The sequence below is a fragment of the Zalophus californianus genome, chromosome 2 (assembly GCF_009762305.2).
Source record: "Zalophus californianus isolate mZalCal1 chromosome 2, mZalCal1.pri.v2, whole genome shotgun sequence".
Lineage (NCBI taxonomy): Eukaryota > Metazoa > Chordata > Mammalia > Carnivora > Otariidae > Zalophus > Zalophus californianus.
In genome coordinates, this window is record NC_045596.1 from 19,910,095 (window position 1) to 19,927,368 (window position 17,274).

Sequence of the window (17,274 nt, forward strand, 5' to 3'; positions counted from 1 at the left end):
ACTGAGGTGCTGTTGCCAAAGGAAGCAGGAATAGATGTTTCCAAAGCTGACTGCCCACCAGAATGACCAACTTTAAAAAAACAACAACAGTTCTAGGAAGCTGGCAATGGATTCCCTCAGCTCGGGGTGGAGCCTCGAAGTCTAGATTTTGAACAAGCCTTCCTGCTGCCAAGGCTAGTGTTTGGGTCTCTAGGGGCGCCCCCGTCCATCCCTCCCCAGCTGCACTCCCTACTCCGCACTGGATGGATCTGTTGGCATCCCCATTCCCTTCCAGAGTCTGAAGCCCCAGATGGCAGGGGCTCCTGCAGCTCTGGGTACCTGGCCTGGAGTGAGCACCCACAACCCATTTGCAGACAAGCCGCCTTCTCCCGTGTGGGCTTTCCTGGGAGAGAAAAGCTTCTATTTCAGGAAGGGGTTGCCGCGATGGAGGAAGGACCATGGCAGCAAAGGCGGGCAGGCGGCCAGGAGTGGGAAAGCCTCACGGTCCCCTGGGCCACACACGCTTAGAAGACTCCAGCATAACCTGAATAAGAAAACGACCACAACAGGGATGGTGATGGTGTGTGAGCGTGCTGGCTTGGCGTTAGCATCAGATCCCCATTTTACAGACGATGAAGGGAAGGCCCCCGGCAGGGGCGGGGGGGCTGGTCCAGGAGCACAGTTAGGAAGTGACACAGCTGGGCCTGGGCAGCCTGGCCCACGTGACCACTAAGCCACCTGCCCCTCACCTCTCAGAGGGCTGGCACCAGGGCTGGGGTGGGGGGGGCGGACATCACGCATATTTGCAAGGGGCCCATTTCCTTCTTAGTAGCATCCAGCAAACCTAAGTCAACAGCGGAGGAAATCAGGGGAGAGCAAGAAAGAGCCCATTGTACACCTCTCCAAAAAGGCTATTTTCTGCCGACTTTTTATTCCTCCAGCTGCGTGCTGAAGGTCATTGGCGACGTCTGCACAAACCAGTGAAGTCACAAAAAGGAAAACTTGGCCGGGGAGCACGAGGCTGGGGGGGCGGAGGTGGAGCCGGAGGAGGGTGGAGACAGAGGAGGAGGGGGCCAGGCCACTGCACACCCGGGGACGGGGCCTCCTGACCCTCCCTCAGTCAGCCCAATGGCCTGCCTCCCTGGCCGTGACCACTCCCGTGGGCTGGCTTCCCTGCGCGCCCAAACAGCCCAGCAGCCGGAGTCCACCCGCATTCCTGTGAACGCTGGGCGCTGCTCCCTACTTCTCAGGAGGAAAGCTCTCTTGGAAGAGCTGGAAAGGTGAGTGCCAAGTTCAGGTTCATTTCCTTCTTCTCAGAGGGGGTTTTTATGAGTTTGGAACTGGGGCGGGGCATGTGGCCTCTGCTTGGAAAAGCGCTTGATCGTCTTTTTGAGAGGGACCCGTTGAGGGACAGAACCTGGCTGCTCTGAAGGGGTGAGTGAGGAGGGGCGAGGGGGGAAGCCTCAGGGGAGAAAGGAACTGTTGTCCTTTGTACCTGTGAAGGCCCGAAGTGGACTTTAGGGTTAGAAAAGAGAAACCTGGAGGGAGGAAGGCCACCTCTCTGAATGTTGCATGCCTCGGGGGCTGGGACCTCCTAGGGCAGAGCCACCTGCTTAGGGGAGGGCCTGGCTGGCTCAGGCTCACCTCCAGGGCTCCTTCTAGGAATGGGCCCAGGACCTGGGACATCGGGAAGGTGTCAGAAGGGTCACCGTCTTCCCAGATCCAGACCCAGGAAGGAGGCACAGGGCTTGTGGCTTGCTTTGTCCTCTTCCTCCGATAACCTGTCTTCCCTTTCAGACCAGGCACATAGCCCCCCGGAACCACGTGGTCATTCACAGCTCAATCTCAGGGGCGCCGGGGGGCGGGGGGCAGTGTGCATGTATGAGACGGGTGAGTCTGATGCGGACTGGCCTCAGGAGGCAGAAGTCAAGGTTTAGAACCACGGAGTCAGGGCTTACCTGGGGTTGCAGACGAATTTTTTTCTTTTAAGAGAAAAGAATCTGCTTAGACTGTTAAGTATGACCCAAGCATTCTTGAAAAAGAAAGTTTCACTGACACACCCCAAACAATCTGTTTTTGCGGAAGAGCTTTCTAACTGGCAGAGCCGTCCCAAGGGGCAAGACTGCTGGCAGGGGTGGGGGAGGCGATGGATGATGGAGAGCTGGAGGCTGAGGCCTGGGATGGTCCCCCACTCCCGAACCCGCTCCCCGGGGCTCCAGTGTGGACGCCCCTACCAGGCCATGCCTGAGGCGGTGGTACCCTTGACATCACTTTCTGGGCTTCTCCTACCTTCCTGCCACTCCTTCGTGGAGCCTTTCCTGGGCACCTCCTTCTCCCATGGCTTCAGTAGCATCTCTCAACTGATCAGCCTGGAACTTCTATCAGCGTTTCCCTCTGGTCGCTAAGAGCTGCCAGATACCTACCAGGCTTTGTGCCGTGTGAGCCTTCAGCTGTTCAGTGTGCTTGGACCACACACTTTTAAATCTTGCCGTCAGCGGCTTATCGAGTATGTAACCTTGGGCAAGACGCTCGCTTCTCCTGGCCTCAGTTTCCTGCTCTTTGGAAGGGGGATAACAGTAACACCTACCCCACAGGGTTCAGGTGAGGCTTCTGTGACTCGACAGAGACAAAGTGCTTTTAACAGAGCCTGTAGGTGTGTTCGGTAAGTGTTAGCCCTTCACACTGTCTCTCTGAAGCCTCACGGCAAGCCTCAAAGGTATGTATAATTATCCCTATTTGCAGATAAAAAAACAAAACAAAAACAAAAACAAAACCAAAGCTCAGCAAAGAGGTGGAGCCCAACTAGCTTTTAGTCCAGCAGTTTCTCTGGTACTCCGCACTACCAGTGAGTCCAGAATCCACTCTTTTCATCGCCATACTAGATTGCCTTTCCATAATGGTTACAGAAGGAATAAATACCCCACCCTGGAATTTGCTTTTCAAGTGGCACCTGCCTTTGAAAGTGCAGCTGACCGGCAACCCGGTTCTGTGGAGAAAGCACTGGTCCGTGAGGACAGACTTAAAACTACGAAGACAGCCTGCCATATAATATCTCACTGACTCTTCACCGTGATCCTTGGTGACATTACCTTATTTTGCGGGTAGCTGAGGTAGAGTCAGTCACTTCCCCACAATATCGCGATTAGCATACGTCAGGATTGGGATCTGATCCTGTGTCTGACTCTAAAACCCTGGTTGAGTCCCCGAGTCTTTGATGGAGCTTAAAAAAAAATAGTAATTCATGCCCACTGAATCAGAATCCCTTGGGCGAGGCTTGGGCACGTGACTTTTAAGAGCCAGAGTCCAATGTGCAGTCAACACTGAAAAGTCCTTGCAGCGACACTGCCTCTCCCAAGTGCCAGACCCATGTTTCCAAATGGCTACCGAACACCTGACCTGGGCACTGACCAGCCTCTCACCCCCAGTGGGCTCAGGCTGAACAAACCCTCTCTCCCGACTTCTCAGGGCCTCTTACCACCATGCATCCGCCTGTCTCCCCTGCTGGGCTCCCACATCCTCTCCGTCCTCGCTGTAAGCACTCTTCAAGATGTCTCCCAAATCCATGGCCCCTCCACCTTTGCTGCCTCCATCTTGGTGAAGGCCTTCATCAGTTCCAGTTTGGGTTGAGGCAACCAGGCAACTCATCTACTTCTGGATGTCTCCATTCTTCCTTTTCCGTGTCTCTGTCTCTTGCTGGACTATCCCCACTCCTTCTCGCCTGTTCCCTCCATCCCCAAAGGCCAGCCCATATCCTTTCTCTGACCAGGTTAATGAACTAAAAACTATCTCATCACCGTCTGCTTTAAAATTTCCACCAGCTCTAGACCCCCCACCCTGCAGCTCAATATTCACAGTCCCTAGCACAGCAAACCCAGGCCCTCAGCCCCTGGCTCTAAGTTCCCTCCTCCCTGGCCACACAGGCCATGTTGCAGCCACACAAATATTCCCCCTATCCCTTAAACATACCATACCCTGTCACGGGCTGTGAACATGCACCTTGCGCCTCCTGCCTGAAACGGGCTTCCAGCCTGGCTCAGCTCAAAAACTGCTTGCTTTGTGACACCATGTTCAAATGTCATCTCCTCTGGGAAGCTTTCCTGGAGATCCCCTTGGGGGTGGGTACTCCTTCCTCTGTCCTTCCCAAGTACGAGACTCCTCCATCTTCAATCACAGGATGGCGTTAGAATGATCTGATGACATGTCTGTCCCTCAGTGAACTCCTCAATCAACAATCACGTATAAAATGTCGCCGACAGCCAGGTGGGGGCCCAGGTGCTGGGGATGATGAGTAAAACCGAGTTTCTGGCTTCGAGTTTATTGTGCGCGGCAGAGAAGAGGGGATAGGGCACTTCAGAGAGAGGGCACCGCTCATGCAAAGACCAAGAAGGCAGGGGCAGCTAGTCTTAGTATGTCTGTAACGAAGGATGCTTGGCCAGAGTGGCAGAGGATGCGGTGGGGTAATCAGGGGAAGCAAGAGGTCTGGAAGAGCCATCCTCACGCGTCCTGAGATGCTCCCCCGATTGCCCCAAGACTCCCTCCACGTGATGGAGACAGGACTGGAGAGGGCCATGATCACATTGCTGGCTCAAAAAGATCCCCATGAGTTGCCTGAGATTGTGCCAAATCCATCCTTACACCCTCAGCACCTCACGCAGGTCCTGGAGGACAGCAGGCCCACAGACGCAGGGGAGAAGGCAGGAATGCCCACCCGGCAAGGAAGCGCCCCCCCCCCCCCCGGGGCCGGGGTGGGGGGCAGGTCCCGAGACTGCCTGGTGCCAGGGACTAAGGCTCGCTCAGCTCCACCCCTGGGGGGGGGTGCCCGCAGGTGCCCGACTCCGGCCATGCTGGCTCCTTCGCTGCTGTGTGCCTGCCTGCTGCTGGCGGCCCCCGCCTCGCGCGCCTGGCCCGGTTCCGACCCGGAGGAGCCCGGCTCCAGCACGGCGGCGCAGATCCGCGACATGCACGAGAAAGTGACGGCCATCTGGCAGGAGCTGACGCAGCGGCGGGCGGCGGCCGAAGGCGGCCCGGACGCCGCGCTCCACGCCGCCTGCCGGGTGCAGCCGTCCGCCACGCTGGACGCCGCGCAGCCCCGGGTGAGCGGCCTTGTGCTCTTCCGGCAGCTGGCTCCCGGCGCCCGGCTCGAGGCCTTCTTCGACCTGGAGGGCTTCCCGGCCGAGGCCAACAGCTCCAGCCGCGCCATCCACGTGCACCAGTTCGGGGACCTGAGCCAGGGCTGCGAGTCCACGGGCGCGCACTACAACCCGCTGGCCGTGCCGCACCCGCAGCACCCGGGCGACTTCGGCAACTTCGCCGTGCGCGACGGCCGCCTCTTCAAGCACCGCGGCGGCCTGGCCGCCTCGCTCGCCGGCCCGCACTCGATCGTGGGCCGCGCCGTGGTGGTGCACGCGGGCGAGGACGACCTGGGCCGCGGCGGCAACCCCGCCAGCGTGGAGAACGGCAACGCGGGCCGCCGGCTCGCCTGCTGCGTGGTGGGCGTGAGCGGCCCGCTGCCCTGGGCGCGCCTGGCGCAGGAGCACGCGGAGCGCAGGAAGCGGCGGCGGGAGAGCGACTGCAAGGCCGCCTGAGCGCGCACCCCGCTTCCCTGCGGGCCCCGACGCCCTTCCCTTCCGCGCGCGCCCGAGACCTGCCCCCTGCCTGCCTCGAGTCTCTCCCTCTGCTCCCAGAGAGACCGCCCCCGCCCCGGGGTCCCAGTGCTGCCATGGCTGAGGTCTCCCCCAAGAGCCCCTCCACCCAGAGGCCTCCAACCACGTATGCTGAGACACGCCTCTGCCTCCAGAAGGCAGCCCCCGCCCTCTGAGACACTCATCCTGAGCTCTGAGGACCCCCGGAGGTATTGAAATACCCCATCTGCCCTCCCCAAACCTCTCCCGCCTCCCCCAGGTCCCTTTCCACCCTGACACCCTTACCCTCAGTCCAGGAGCCCTGAAACCCCTCTTTGCCCTAAGGCCTCAGCTCCTCCCACCCCGTAGATTCCTTCTGAGACCCCTCCTGAGGTTACCCAGAACCCTCGCCCGCCCAGCCACCTCTCCCGCACCCTGCCAGCTCAAGCAGCCTGCAGTCAGGCGCCCCTGCCCGGTGCCCTCAGCTGTCACTCGCCCACTGCCACCCGCAGAGAGCTGCCCCTTTGGGAGCTGTTTGGCAATCTTTGTGTTGCACATTAAAACTCAGCAATTCAGACTTGCATTTGGGGCCTTGGTTACTTATTTTGTCTGTCTGAGGCTCTGCTCCCAGGCTCAGCTAGTCTTTGGAAAGAGCAAAGATATTTCCCAAATCCCCACAGGATTTCTCCTTATCCTCTCTCTCCAAGTCTGCTGGCCACGGTATTCAGTGTCTGGTTGGCACGTCTTCTGTGTGGCTCCCAAGATGGCGGGCACCGGGATCACTCAGGAAAGAGAGAAAAAAAAAAAAAATGACGGCTTCCTGGGCTGGAATCCAAAGGGAAAGATGGACATCTATTTGCAACAAGCTTCCTGGTGATTCCCAGGCTGGAGCCACCGGCCTGGCACACGGCTCATGCCACCTCACTGGGCCTTGGGTCTCCTGGCATGGGCCTCTAAGTGCAGCCCGAGGTCCACTTCCCAGATGGCGGGGAGAGGGCCAGTGAAGCAGTCGAGCGGGCAGTTTACAGGGAGGTTGGCATTGCTGTCTGAAGTTGCTGGCCTTCTCCAAAACCCGGACAAGGACAATGTTCTTCTTCTTGACTTCTTGACACAAAGGCAGATGGAACCATGGAGCCCAGTGGCAGGCTGATTTTGATTAGGACTTGGATGTTCAGCCTCTCTTTTTGAGAAGCATAATCTTTACACACACTAGATCAGAAAGTGCACCCACCTTTATTTATTTTTTAAAAGATCTTTATTTGTTTTAGCGCGCACGTGCGTGAGTAGGGGGAGGGGCAGAGGGTGAAGGAGAGAGGGAATCCCAAGCCGACGCCACACTGAGCGTGGAACCTGACGTGGGGCTCGATCCTAGGTCCCTGAGATCATGACCTGAGCTGAAATCAAGAGTTGGAAGCTTAACTGACTGAGCCATCCAGGTGCCCCATCCACCCTCGGTGATTGAATAGAGGCACTCCCAATAACTTTCTAACGTCCTTGGGGAGACCCACTCTAGCTGTAGGTTTTCCACCCTGGTTACTCAGAGGCAGCTTCCATTTCTCCCAGACTCTCAAGGCAGTGAGTCAAATGGAACCTTTGCCAGAAACCCATCCCCAGTGGTTATTTTTGCTTCTTACTCGGACTAACTTATTATTTAAAAATCTCTCCTTGAACCCAAGTGACACCCGGAGAGAGAGGTTTCTGCCTGGTGACTGCTCCACCAACTGGCTCTCACTGGTTTGAAGTATTAACTTGAACTGGGCAGAACTCAGCACTGAGAGGGAACTAGGAAACGGAGGCTTTAAATATCCTGACCTCAACAGATGTGTGTGCCTATCCCCACAGTTAAAAGTCGTGAAAACGAGGCAGGAATCACAGAGGACACACAGTGGAGGCATCAACACCCCATGGATGGATGCCCAGCACCCCATCTTCGACTCTGCTGCCCCGATTATAGGTTAATTCAGAATCATCAGGGGAGGTTTGGACTTATTTTGAGAAGGAGACTGGTGCTTCTCATCACTAACCTTCTGCTGTCGTCCATCCGGGCTATCACAAAATATCACAGACTGAGTGGCCTATAAACAACAGAAATTTGTTTCTCACAGCTCTAAAGACTGAAAGTTCAAGACCATGGCACCTGCATAGTCGGGTGAGAGCTCTCTTTGGGGTTCACAACTATTGACGTTCACTGTGTCCTCACATGGAGGAAGGGACTAGAGATCGCTCTGGAGCCTCTTCCGTAAGGCTCCCCCCATCATGACTTGGGGACCTCCCAAAGGTGTCACCTCTTGTTACCATCATCTTTTGGGGGTTAGAATTCCAATGTATGAATTTGGGGGGAACACATTCAGATAATAGCATCTTCTGTTCTTAGTTTCTCTTTTCACTACCCTTGGCCCCCCTCAAGACTAAAGAGATACCCTAGCAGACCCATTCCTTTTGCTTTCTGTTCATTAAAGGGAATTGGATTGATAAACTGTTTCGTGGGGCTCCAGAGACAAGAAACAGAGAAAGGAAATAATAGAAGGGTAAATTACAGTTCACTGTAAAGGCAAAGGAATGCATCTAGCAGGGTGGTTGACAGCTCACGCTCAAGTAGAAAGGCCTGTTTGGAACCCCAGCTCTGCCACATTTAAAGCTGTGTGACCTAAGTCACTTCACCTCTCTGGGCTTGGGTTTTCTCATCTGTAAAATAAGATCATCATATTGTTGTGAGGATTAAATCAAGTGTTATTTGTGACAGCTATATAGTGTAGCATGAAGACCTAAGTATCTAGCACATGTCTAATTAATAAAAATGGCTAAGGTCAGAAAAAGAGTTACCTACGAATGGATTCGACTACCTTGTAAGGTAATGAGCATCCTGCAACTAGAAGGATTCAAGTAAAGGAAAAGTTGCTTCCACTTAGGTTTGTAAGAAAGTTTCTGCATCCATGAAGAAGCTGACTGGGATGAACCTTGACCCCAGCTCTTGGGGGTGGTGGTGGTGGGGGGCTTCTGAGACGAAGGAAGACAGGCAGGCATCTGGTTAGGGTTAGGGTTACAGGCAGGCATCTGGTTTTGGGCCCAGAACCTGATGTGTGCCACCAAACCCGCCCACTGGACCCCACTTGGCCCCTGGAGGCTATTTTTACTCCTCTCATCTTACAGATCTGTTTTGTTAATCTCCTTATATTTGCTGTTTTGACTTCCCAGTCAGCTTGCTAATCAGTTTGCCTGTTTGACTCACAGGGTTTGCATTTGTCACTGAGACTTAAACACACACTTGTTTTGATTTCTTTTTGTAAAATTAGAAGCGTTTGATGTAATGACTCTACCTAGACACAGCTGGTAAAGTGAGAATAATGCTCAAGTTTGCACAGTTTAAACACAATGTAGACAATAATTAGAAATGCTATCTTTAGATGTTTAGGATAAGCTTTTTCTCAGAATTGCAGTGAATTTTTTCTGAGTGGGGCTTTTCAGTGCGTATATATACAGAAATACTAAAAACGTAAGAAAATAGAGCAAATCAGTGAGTGCTTTGGTCAACTTGAAAGACGGCAGGAAATAAACCAACTGATTTTAGATCTGGCATTTTTGACTGAATGCATAAAATCTTTACATTCTCCATAATTTTCACGACTGCCATATGATCTAATAATTTTAGGTGACAGATTGCAACCGATAAGTTGATACAATACTCTAGAAGGAACACTCAGCCTCTATCGTTGGCCTGCAGCGAGGCTGGAGAGGGAAAATGGTGCAAATTAAAGATAATCATCTATATCAGGAAAATTACTGCATGTTTATTTCAGGTAACAAAAAAAAGATATAGTTACATTACATGATGATTGTAGAAACCAATAAACACAGGGTCTGCAAATGAATAGAGGTTACTTCTTTCTTTAAATTAAACTACAAGATAGCAGCTGGTTTGCTTTTTTTTTTTTAAAGCCAATTGTTTTAAATTTAATAGGCTATCACTGGCCTCGGCTAAGATCCAAAATATATTCCTCGGCTCACATAGATTCCAGAAAGTCGAACTTGTCAGTGTTGCACAAACTTTCCCTATTAAAAAAAAATCCCACTCAGTCGAGAGGTGATATGAAATGTAAGGCAGCACATCTGTATCTATCATTTTAAATTGCCTTCATGCTGTATCAACTTGTTTTGTTTTGTTTTTGTGAGCAATCATAATATCGAGAGACAGGTCCTTCTTATTTTTCCTGCTTCTCATTTCTAATTAGATTCACTACTGAGCTCTCTATTGCAGCTCTGATTTTCAAATTTTTCTCTGTTCAGAAAGACATCTGGAAAAAAAGGAATATATTAAAGTAGTGACTTAAGGGGAATATTTTGGCTTCTTGACATCCTAACTGAGCCGTGTCATGGTACCCTCAGTATTATATTAAGGGGGAGATTTTTCCAAATGGAGGCTTCCAGAATGAAAGCAAAAGGCAGACAGAGAAGGTACTCAAAGAGAGGACTTTTTTTTTTTTTTAAGATTTTGTTTATTATTTGAGAGAGAGAGACAGAGACGGAATGAGCAGGGGCAGAGGGAGAGGAAGAAGCAGACTCCGCGGAGCAGGGAGCCCGATGTGGGTCTCGATCCCAGGACCCCGGGGTCATGACCTGAGCCGAAGGCAGACGCTTAACAGACTGAGCCACCCGGGCGCCCCAAGAGAGAACTTTTGCAAAGAGAAATAGGATACCAAGCCATCCAAAGGGCTGTAGCAAAACGATGGAGTCAGGAGAGGCCCCATATTTTGGAGGAGCAGCAAACCAAGAGGGGTGAAGGCATGCTGTAATTTTAAAGAAACAAGGAAGATAACACCAATGAGCAGGTAGCTGGTCTTTGAAATTCCTTAAAGAAGAGGTTGAACCACATGGTGAGTAGGGGTGTAAATGCCCCAGTGGGACTAACACATCCAAAGAGTCACCCCAACAGGTGAATGACTGATGGCAGAACCCTTTTCTAGAATTCCCTGTTGTGATGGTGGTGTGTGTTGCGGATTGAGGGCACAAGAGGCACAATGCCGGGAAAATGCATGTAGTTTAAGATTGCCGAGTGGGCGGAGGCTCCAGCTGGGATTGAGCTGAATGCCACCAGGAGCCTCCTAGCTAGAGAGTCTTCTGGAATAGCTGTGTGAGGTGAAGAAGACCGGGGGGTGGGGGGGTGGGGCGGAAGGTGGGCAGAGGCGGCATGGAAAGAGGAGTTAGGGATGAGAAATGCCTGGTTGAAAAAAGCCAATCCATTTCTAGGGGCCTTAATTAAAAGAACGACACACGCTCAAATGTAAAAATCCACACCTAAAGGCTCTCAGGTACAGAGCAGTCACAAGAAAGGCAGGATGTGCAAACAAGCTTTCATTAAGAGACCTGTCGGCTCTGTTTCATTTATCCAGACTGCTCTGCATTCTGCTGGCAACCGAGCTGGAAAAATAATGGAAGGACAGACACACTCGAAGAGGCAAACAAAGGTGGGAACGTCCCAGCTACAAAACAGAACAGATGATAAAGCAGCCAGGGGAGAGCGGAGATGAGATGACATCCTTCTTAACAAAAAACAGCCACCGCCCCGCCCCCCAGCTCCAGACTCATGAGTAACGCAATATTCTGGCTTTTTAAGGGAAGAAAATGAAACAAAATCAGATGTGGGGTTCAGAGACAATGCTGCTGGTGGCTTATTTAAATTTATTCTCAACTTTCCTCTACTGCTCGATTTTGTTTTGCTGTTCACCCTTTTAGAGTCTGCATGTCCAGGGACAGGCCCTCCCCAGTTCATTTGGTGATCCTGATGAGCCTGAGCCCTTCTCAGTTAATTCCAACTCCCTCGCTAGGGGTTGGTTTAGACATAGGCTTGTGATAATTCTGACCAATGAATTGTGACAAGTACTAGGTTTCTTGCTCTTATGCATGCACGTCCGCACATGCACACACACACATGCATGCACACACATGGGGAGAAACTTCTTCTTGCCTCTGGACACAAATGTGAGAACAAGTGACTGATGCTGGAGCTGTGGCAGCCGTCTCAGCAGCTTGACGGTGTAGCTGACCCTGAGGCAGGCAGAGCAGAAAGATGGAAACCCAGATCCTTGATGACTTCTTGAATAAACCCGGCCCAGAATACCCTACTTCTGAAGTTCTCCTTATGCAATATAATTCATTTTCCTATCGTTCAAGTTTCTTAAAGTGTGTGAATCGTAGCGGAGCGTGCTCAGACTGATGCAAGGCTAGCTGGTGGAGCAGGGGAGAGAACGTTGTGCACTTCCACGAGGACTCTCAAAAAGACAAAAGACAGCCGTAAGTAATTGCTGAAACTCCCTTTAATGTCTGTGGAACAGAGGAGCCACGCGGGGCTGGAACAGCAGGGGAGGGACAGAGTCACATGTGTGTATGGGGCATTGTCAAGGTTACTCATGTGACAGGATCAGCTCATTGGCTCCAATTCCATCTAATAACACAAAACCCTCCCAGGCGGACTGCACACACCGTTTGGATTATCACTCCCTCTGACCTCCCCACCCTGAACCCCACACTCTCCGGGACTCACAGTAGTGTCCCTGCCCGTGATGGAATGTGGTGGCGTTTCTTATAAGCGCTGCTTTCCAGAAGGTGACGGAATGGGCCCTAAAGATGTGCACCTGGCCAACTGTGTGTCAAAACCAGAGCTTCCGTGGGGAGAGATTTTTCTTTTCATTATGATTGTATTAAATCTGGCTGTGATTTCCTTTGGTGGCTCTGGCGGGCTATGCGGTAGCGCTGAACATTTGCAGAGAGTTAAGGCCTAGTGCCGCAGGAAAATTATTTCCGTGGCTGCTGGCCTGTGCAGGCTCTGCAGCTGCAGAAGCCACCTCCCTGGAGAGGAAGTTGAGGGGGCGGGTATGGGGAGTGAGGAGAGGCTGAAGCACAGTCACAGGATGAATGGGGCATCAGGGCGTGACGGGCAAGGGGCACATGGTGTGTCCAGATCCCAGCTCCTGGGTCTAGGAGCAACAGTGCACCGACTTGGGCACGCCCCTCTTCCACTACTGGGGTGACCTCCGGTGAGTGGGAAGAAAGCAGCTGGAGGCCCCAAACTTGACCTTCTTGCCTCCACTTCGCTGTGCTTCAGGGTGAGAGCACGCAAAATCTGACAGAGCTCCTCGTCCGTGAGCAGAGTAACGCCGGAGATGAAACAGGGCAGGGAGGCATTGGGGTGGGCTGGCCACCCCCGTGCGGGGTTCACACCTGGGATCATGCACCTGCTCTACCCACCTGATATTTCGGATGAATTTTCAACTTTCCCACCTAGGGAGCCTCTCTTTTTCCTGCAGGAGAGCCTGTCAAAGGAGTGATTCTGGTTCTCAGGGGTGTTTTGAGCTTTGGGATATGGTATCAGGCCTTTCTGGGGTCATGAACTGAGTTTCGCTCAAAAAAAGGTCTATCGTTTGATGGGCCTTCCATTTTCTGCAGCTCCAGATGTCACCCAGAAGAGCTAATTTTATCCCTAAGGAAAGAACCAGGAGGGTTGATGCCCCCTCCTTTCCCACCCTGGGTACTTGGTTCCACAGTCCCCTGAAACGGGCTGTAATGAAATTATTTTGTTTTGCTCTCTCTTTCCACTATCAGGCCACACACTCTGCGTCTCGTCTCTAAGATCCCGGTACCCGGCAGCACAGACGAAGCAGCCTTAATGGCCCGCAGGAGGAGTGAAGGGTTCAAGGTTTCCCTGGCAAGGGAAACTGGATGGGCCCTAAGCAGTTTCCTGCCCCAACTGCTTATCTTGTCCCCAGCCCCACCCCCACCCCTCCATGGCCATAAACACCCTACAGGCAGCACGGGTGGAAGGCAGAAAACCAGCATTCCCAGGCTCTGGCTCTTATCTCAGAAACGAAAAATCAAAATACTGCTGGAGTCCCCTTCCCCCCTCTTCTCCCTCCCATCACTCCGGGTCAATTAATCCTTCAGAATTACAGGCTGGAAAGCTCAGCTCTAGCAGTCAGCAAGCGGGTCTCCACAGGGGCTGGGGATTTCAAACCAGAAACCCCACCTTCTGAGCCCGCTTAAGCCCCTCTCCACCTGCCAGTCGGTGGCATGACAGACAGTGCCGCGGGCAGGGTGCCAAGAACACCCACGCTGGGAGGTCCTCCCGGGCCCTGACACGATGGAGCGGCGCCACGAGCCCTCTGGACCCATTATGCTCAATTACACCTTTCTCTCCAGCCACCACCTAGCCATTACAAAGACGGGGACCTGATTAAAAACCCCATCCGTTTCAAGCTGTTCCCATAATTTTGATCAACAACATTAAATGCTAATAGAGAAACATCTTATCTCTAATAAAACCAACGCTGACAGAAAGACGGATGCCGAAAACCAGCCATATGGCAGACACGATTCTGTGCCCGGCCGTGTTCGCAGTAGCGTGTCTCCGGCAGAAAGAGATGACACGGGGAAGCTTGAGGACCCGCATTTAATAAATCAAACTGTGCTGGCATCATCAGAATATTCACAGTTTGCCACAGGACCTGGGTCTCTTCTCACTTGCAGATCTGGAAGTATGTTAGGAGAAAGGAGCTTCCCAGCGCTGTTCTGATGCTTAAGTCATTACCGTCCCCTGCGCCTTAGACATGTCACCGTGCGGATCCCTTTCCCCTTCAGGTTTTCACGGCGCTCCCCGTGCCGCCACCCTCTGGGGTCTCCTTGCCGTCCTCCAGGGTGGAGGCTTCGGCTGCCAACTGGCTGGACTCAAAGGAGCCCGGGCAAGATTTGGGGGCCTCCCCCTTGGAGGCCAGGCCCGGCGGAGCTGTCCCCCTCTCATGCCTCCGAGCCTCCCAGGACTCGCTCTTTGGACCTGTTCTGGTTCAGCCTCTGTCAGTCTCATTCTTTCCCCTCCAAGCCTGTCCATTCCTTCCTCCTCAGACGCTACCCGCGGTGAGGGTTTGCACTGGTTCCCGTGGTTCTGATTTGCCGCGGAGCGGACGGCGGGCCCTCTAGCATCCTCCGGGCCTGTCAACGCCTCGGCGGCCGCCCGGCTTCCACCTCGTTCTGGCTTCTGGACCTCCCCTGAAACAGACCCGGGACAGCATTAGGCCTCTGGCGGGAGGTCAGCCCTCGCTCCCTCTCTCTTCCCAACCTCAGGCCCATGTCACCAGGGCTCGGAGGCGGAAAGTGCCGCTGCAGGGGATCACGGGACCCACGTCAACAAAGAAAGCAGCCACCCTGGTGGCTGCCGTGTCATTCACGGAGGGAAAGGGAGCCTGCGGCCAAGGTCATCACCCATCCCTTCCAGGCGCCTGGTTGTCTCCTGCTTCCCGCTCTGTGCTTCCTCGTGCCCGTCAAGCATCTAAATTGAAGACGAAGGTTCTGTAGACTCTGCGGCTCAGGAAAGACCTGGGGCCTTCAGTCATGAAAAGGGGTGCTGGTGGCCTTCCAGGTGGGAAAGAGAAGAACAGCGTGGGAGGGATTTAGTGTCCCGCACCCTCCCACTCATTCTCCAGCAGCACCTCATTCTTCGATGCACACTGCTGATGTTTCCTCAGCTCCCCACCCCTCCTAACTAAATTGGTCTGCCCAAACCTCTTCTCTAAACATCATTTTCGAGTTCGACTGGAGGGGGATGGGAGAGAACGGGGTCCTGGGAACGGGCGTCTAGCCTCATTTTCCTACTGATTCATTACTTTGTGATCAGGAGAACCTGTCTGGCCTCCTTTCCTCAGACACAAAACAAGGGGCAGGACTCTCTGATGTCCCTTCCAGACCTAAGCACCGGTGGCCCTGCAGGACAGAGACACGCTTGGGGAGCAACCTCCCAGCATCCAGTCCTGTGCATTCAACGCCAGACTCTGAGGTTCCCAGAAGTCAAGATGTTCTTAGCCCGCAAGCCAAACAGTGGTGACATGCATGGAAGCACCTCATGGGGCCAGGGGTCTGGGGGACACTTCCTGGTACCCCCAGTGGGACCAGAGTAGAGTCCCACTGCCATCAGGCTGGCATCAGACACATGCGGATTGCTTCAGGCTGACAGCTGGGACTTGGGGAAGTGGAGGGAGCACTCAGGACGATTTGAAGAAGCTGACCTGTTCCGACCATGCATTTTCCTGCTTTGGACTTTTTGTCAGAGCCTAGCTGCTTGTAGGATGTATTTTAATTCCTTTCACTTGGGTCTCTCACAGGGTCCTACCCGATCTGCTCCTGTTTCAGCCCGCAGCCTCATTTCCTGTGGTTCTCTCATGTCTGTGTGTCCCTCTATCCATTCTATGCTATCTTTCGGTCTCTGCAGGCACCTGTGGATTCTCCCTCTCTAAAGCTGAATCATAGCAGCTAACGCTTTTTAGGTGCTTTTCTGGGCTGGGCTCGGTGCTCAGCATTTTACACATTGATCTTATTCTAGAATGCAAGCGGGGGCCTCACCTGACTTGTTCACAGTGCTTGGCACATTCTAAGCATTCAAGAATGTTTATAAAAAGTTCCTCACTCTCCTTTTTCCTTTTGATGGGAGCATAATGTACATAAAAGTGCGCTGACCGTTACGTCTACAGCTCACTGAATTTCACACCGTGGACACACCCATGGAACCAGCAGCCAGGAGAAGCAAAATAACCAACCCCCTATAGACACTTCCCAGTCTATCTGCTCCCCTGGGCCCCTTCCTAGTCACCTTTCTGCCAAGAGTGACCACTAGCCTACTTCAGACACCAAAGATGAGTTTTGCCTGGTCTTTGGTGTTCATATACCAGAGTCGTATTGTATATGCTGGCTTGTGTCTGTACTGTTTTTTGTGTGTATAAGATTGATCCATGTTACAGTCTGTAGAGTGGGTTCATTTGAAGGTGTCACAGCAGTCAACAAATATTTAAGTCTGGAATGAAAACAGGCAATTCACAAGGAAATACAAATGGATGGCAAACGTGAGAAACGATGACATCACTCTAACTAAAGATATCGAAATTGCACAGAGATGCATTTTTTCATCTACCAGACTGGCAAATATGAAAAGGTTTGATAAAGCTCAGGTTGGCTGAGGATGTGGGGAAACAGGTATAATCATACATTACTAAAGAGAATAAAAATGAGCAAACTCTTTGACAGGGCATTTAGGCAATATCTATCACAATCCTAAATACATTTACCCTTTGACTCAGTATTTTCAGGATTAGGAATCTATCTATGGATATTAGTCCAAATATTTCAAGACGTATGCACCTAGATGCTCAACTATGACATTGCTTTTTTAAAAAAGATTATTTATTTATTTGAGAGAGAGGGAGAGAGAGACTGCGTGAGTGGAAGGAGGTGCGGAGGGAGAGAATCTTCAAGCAGACTCCCCACTGAAGGAGGAGCTCCACATGGGGCTCAGTCTCACGACCCATGAGATCATGACCAGAGCCAAAACCAAGAGTCAGATGCTTAACTGACTAAGCCACCTAGGTGCCCCATGACATTGTTTTTTATAGCAGAAAACTGGAGAGAACCTGAGTGCTCATCAACAGGGGATTCTGTATGTACTTGCTGTATATATTTTTTTGTGGCATACACTAAAACTTGTAATTTTCCTCTAGGGAGCAAGCTGAGGGTCAGGGCAGAAAACAAGGATGGAGGAAGGCTTTAAATTTAACTTTATACCTTTCTGTGTCATTTACATTTTCTTCTCTTTTTATTTATTTATTTTTTAAGTAGGCTCCATGCCAAGCATGGAGCCCAACTT

General features: G+C 52.3%; 2 protein-coding genes and 1 long non-coding RNA gene across 4 annotated transcripts in view; 2 read left to right on the forward strand and 1 right to left on the reverse strand.

Moving 5' to 3' along the window:
* Positions 1-1,040: 1,040 nt before the first annotated feature.
* On the forward strand, positions 1,041-8,282 carry SOD3 (superoxide dismutase 3). 2 transcript variants are annotated; one of them, XM_027597572.2, is made up of 2 exons: positions 1,041-1,259; positions 4,805-8,282. In XM_027597572.2, exons 1-2 carry the CDS (start codon positions 1,108-1,110, stop codon positions 5,562-5,564), a joined length of 912 nt encoding a protein of 303 aa, XP_027453373.1. In that variant the 5' UTR covers positions 1,041-1,107; the 3' UTR covers positions 5,565-8,282. The 2 variants fall into 2 exon arrangements, with proteins under 2 accessions (XP_027453373.1, XP_027453372.2); XM_027597571.2 differs by having other exon boundaries at positions 1,163-1,259; positions 4,777-8,282.
* A 28-nt stretch (positions 8,283-8,310) lies between these two features.
* On the forward strand, positions 8,311-13,333 carry LOC113924191. The gene is made up of 3 exons (XR_003520571.2): positions 8,311-10,471; positions 10,988-11,888; positions 13,197-13,333. It is a non-coding gene; the product is annotated as an uncharacterized LOC113924191 (long non-coding RNA).
* Positions 11,895-17,274, reverse strand: part of CCDC149 (coiled-coil domain containing 149) — a 101,486-nt gene continuing 96,106 nt past the window's right edge. The window contains 2 exon segments of the mRNA XM_027597576.2: positions 11,895-14,403; positions 14,406-14,633. Coding sequence (XP_027453377.2) covers positions 14,225-14,403; positions 14,406-14,633 — 407 coding nt within the window. The 3' untranslated portion in view covers positions 11,895-14,224.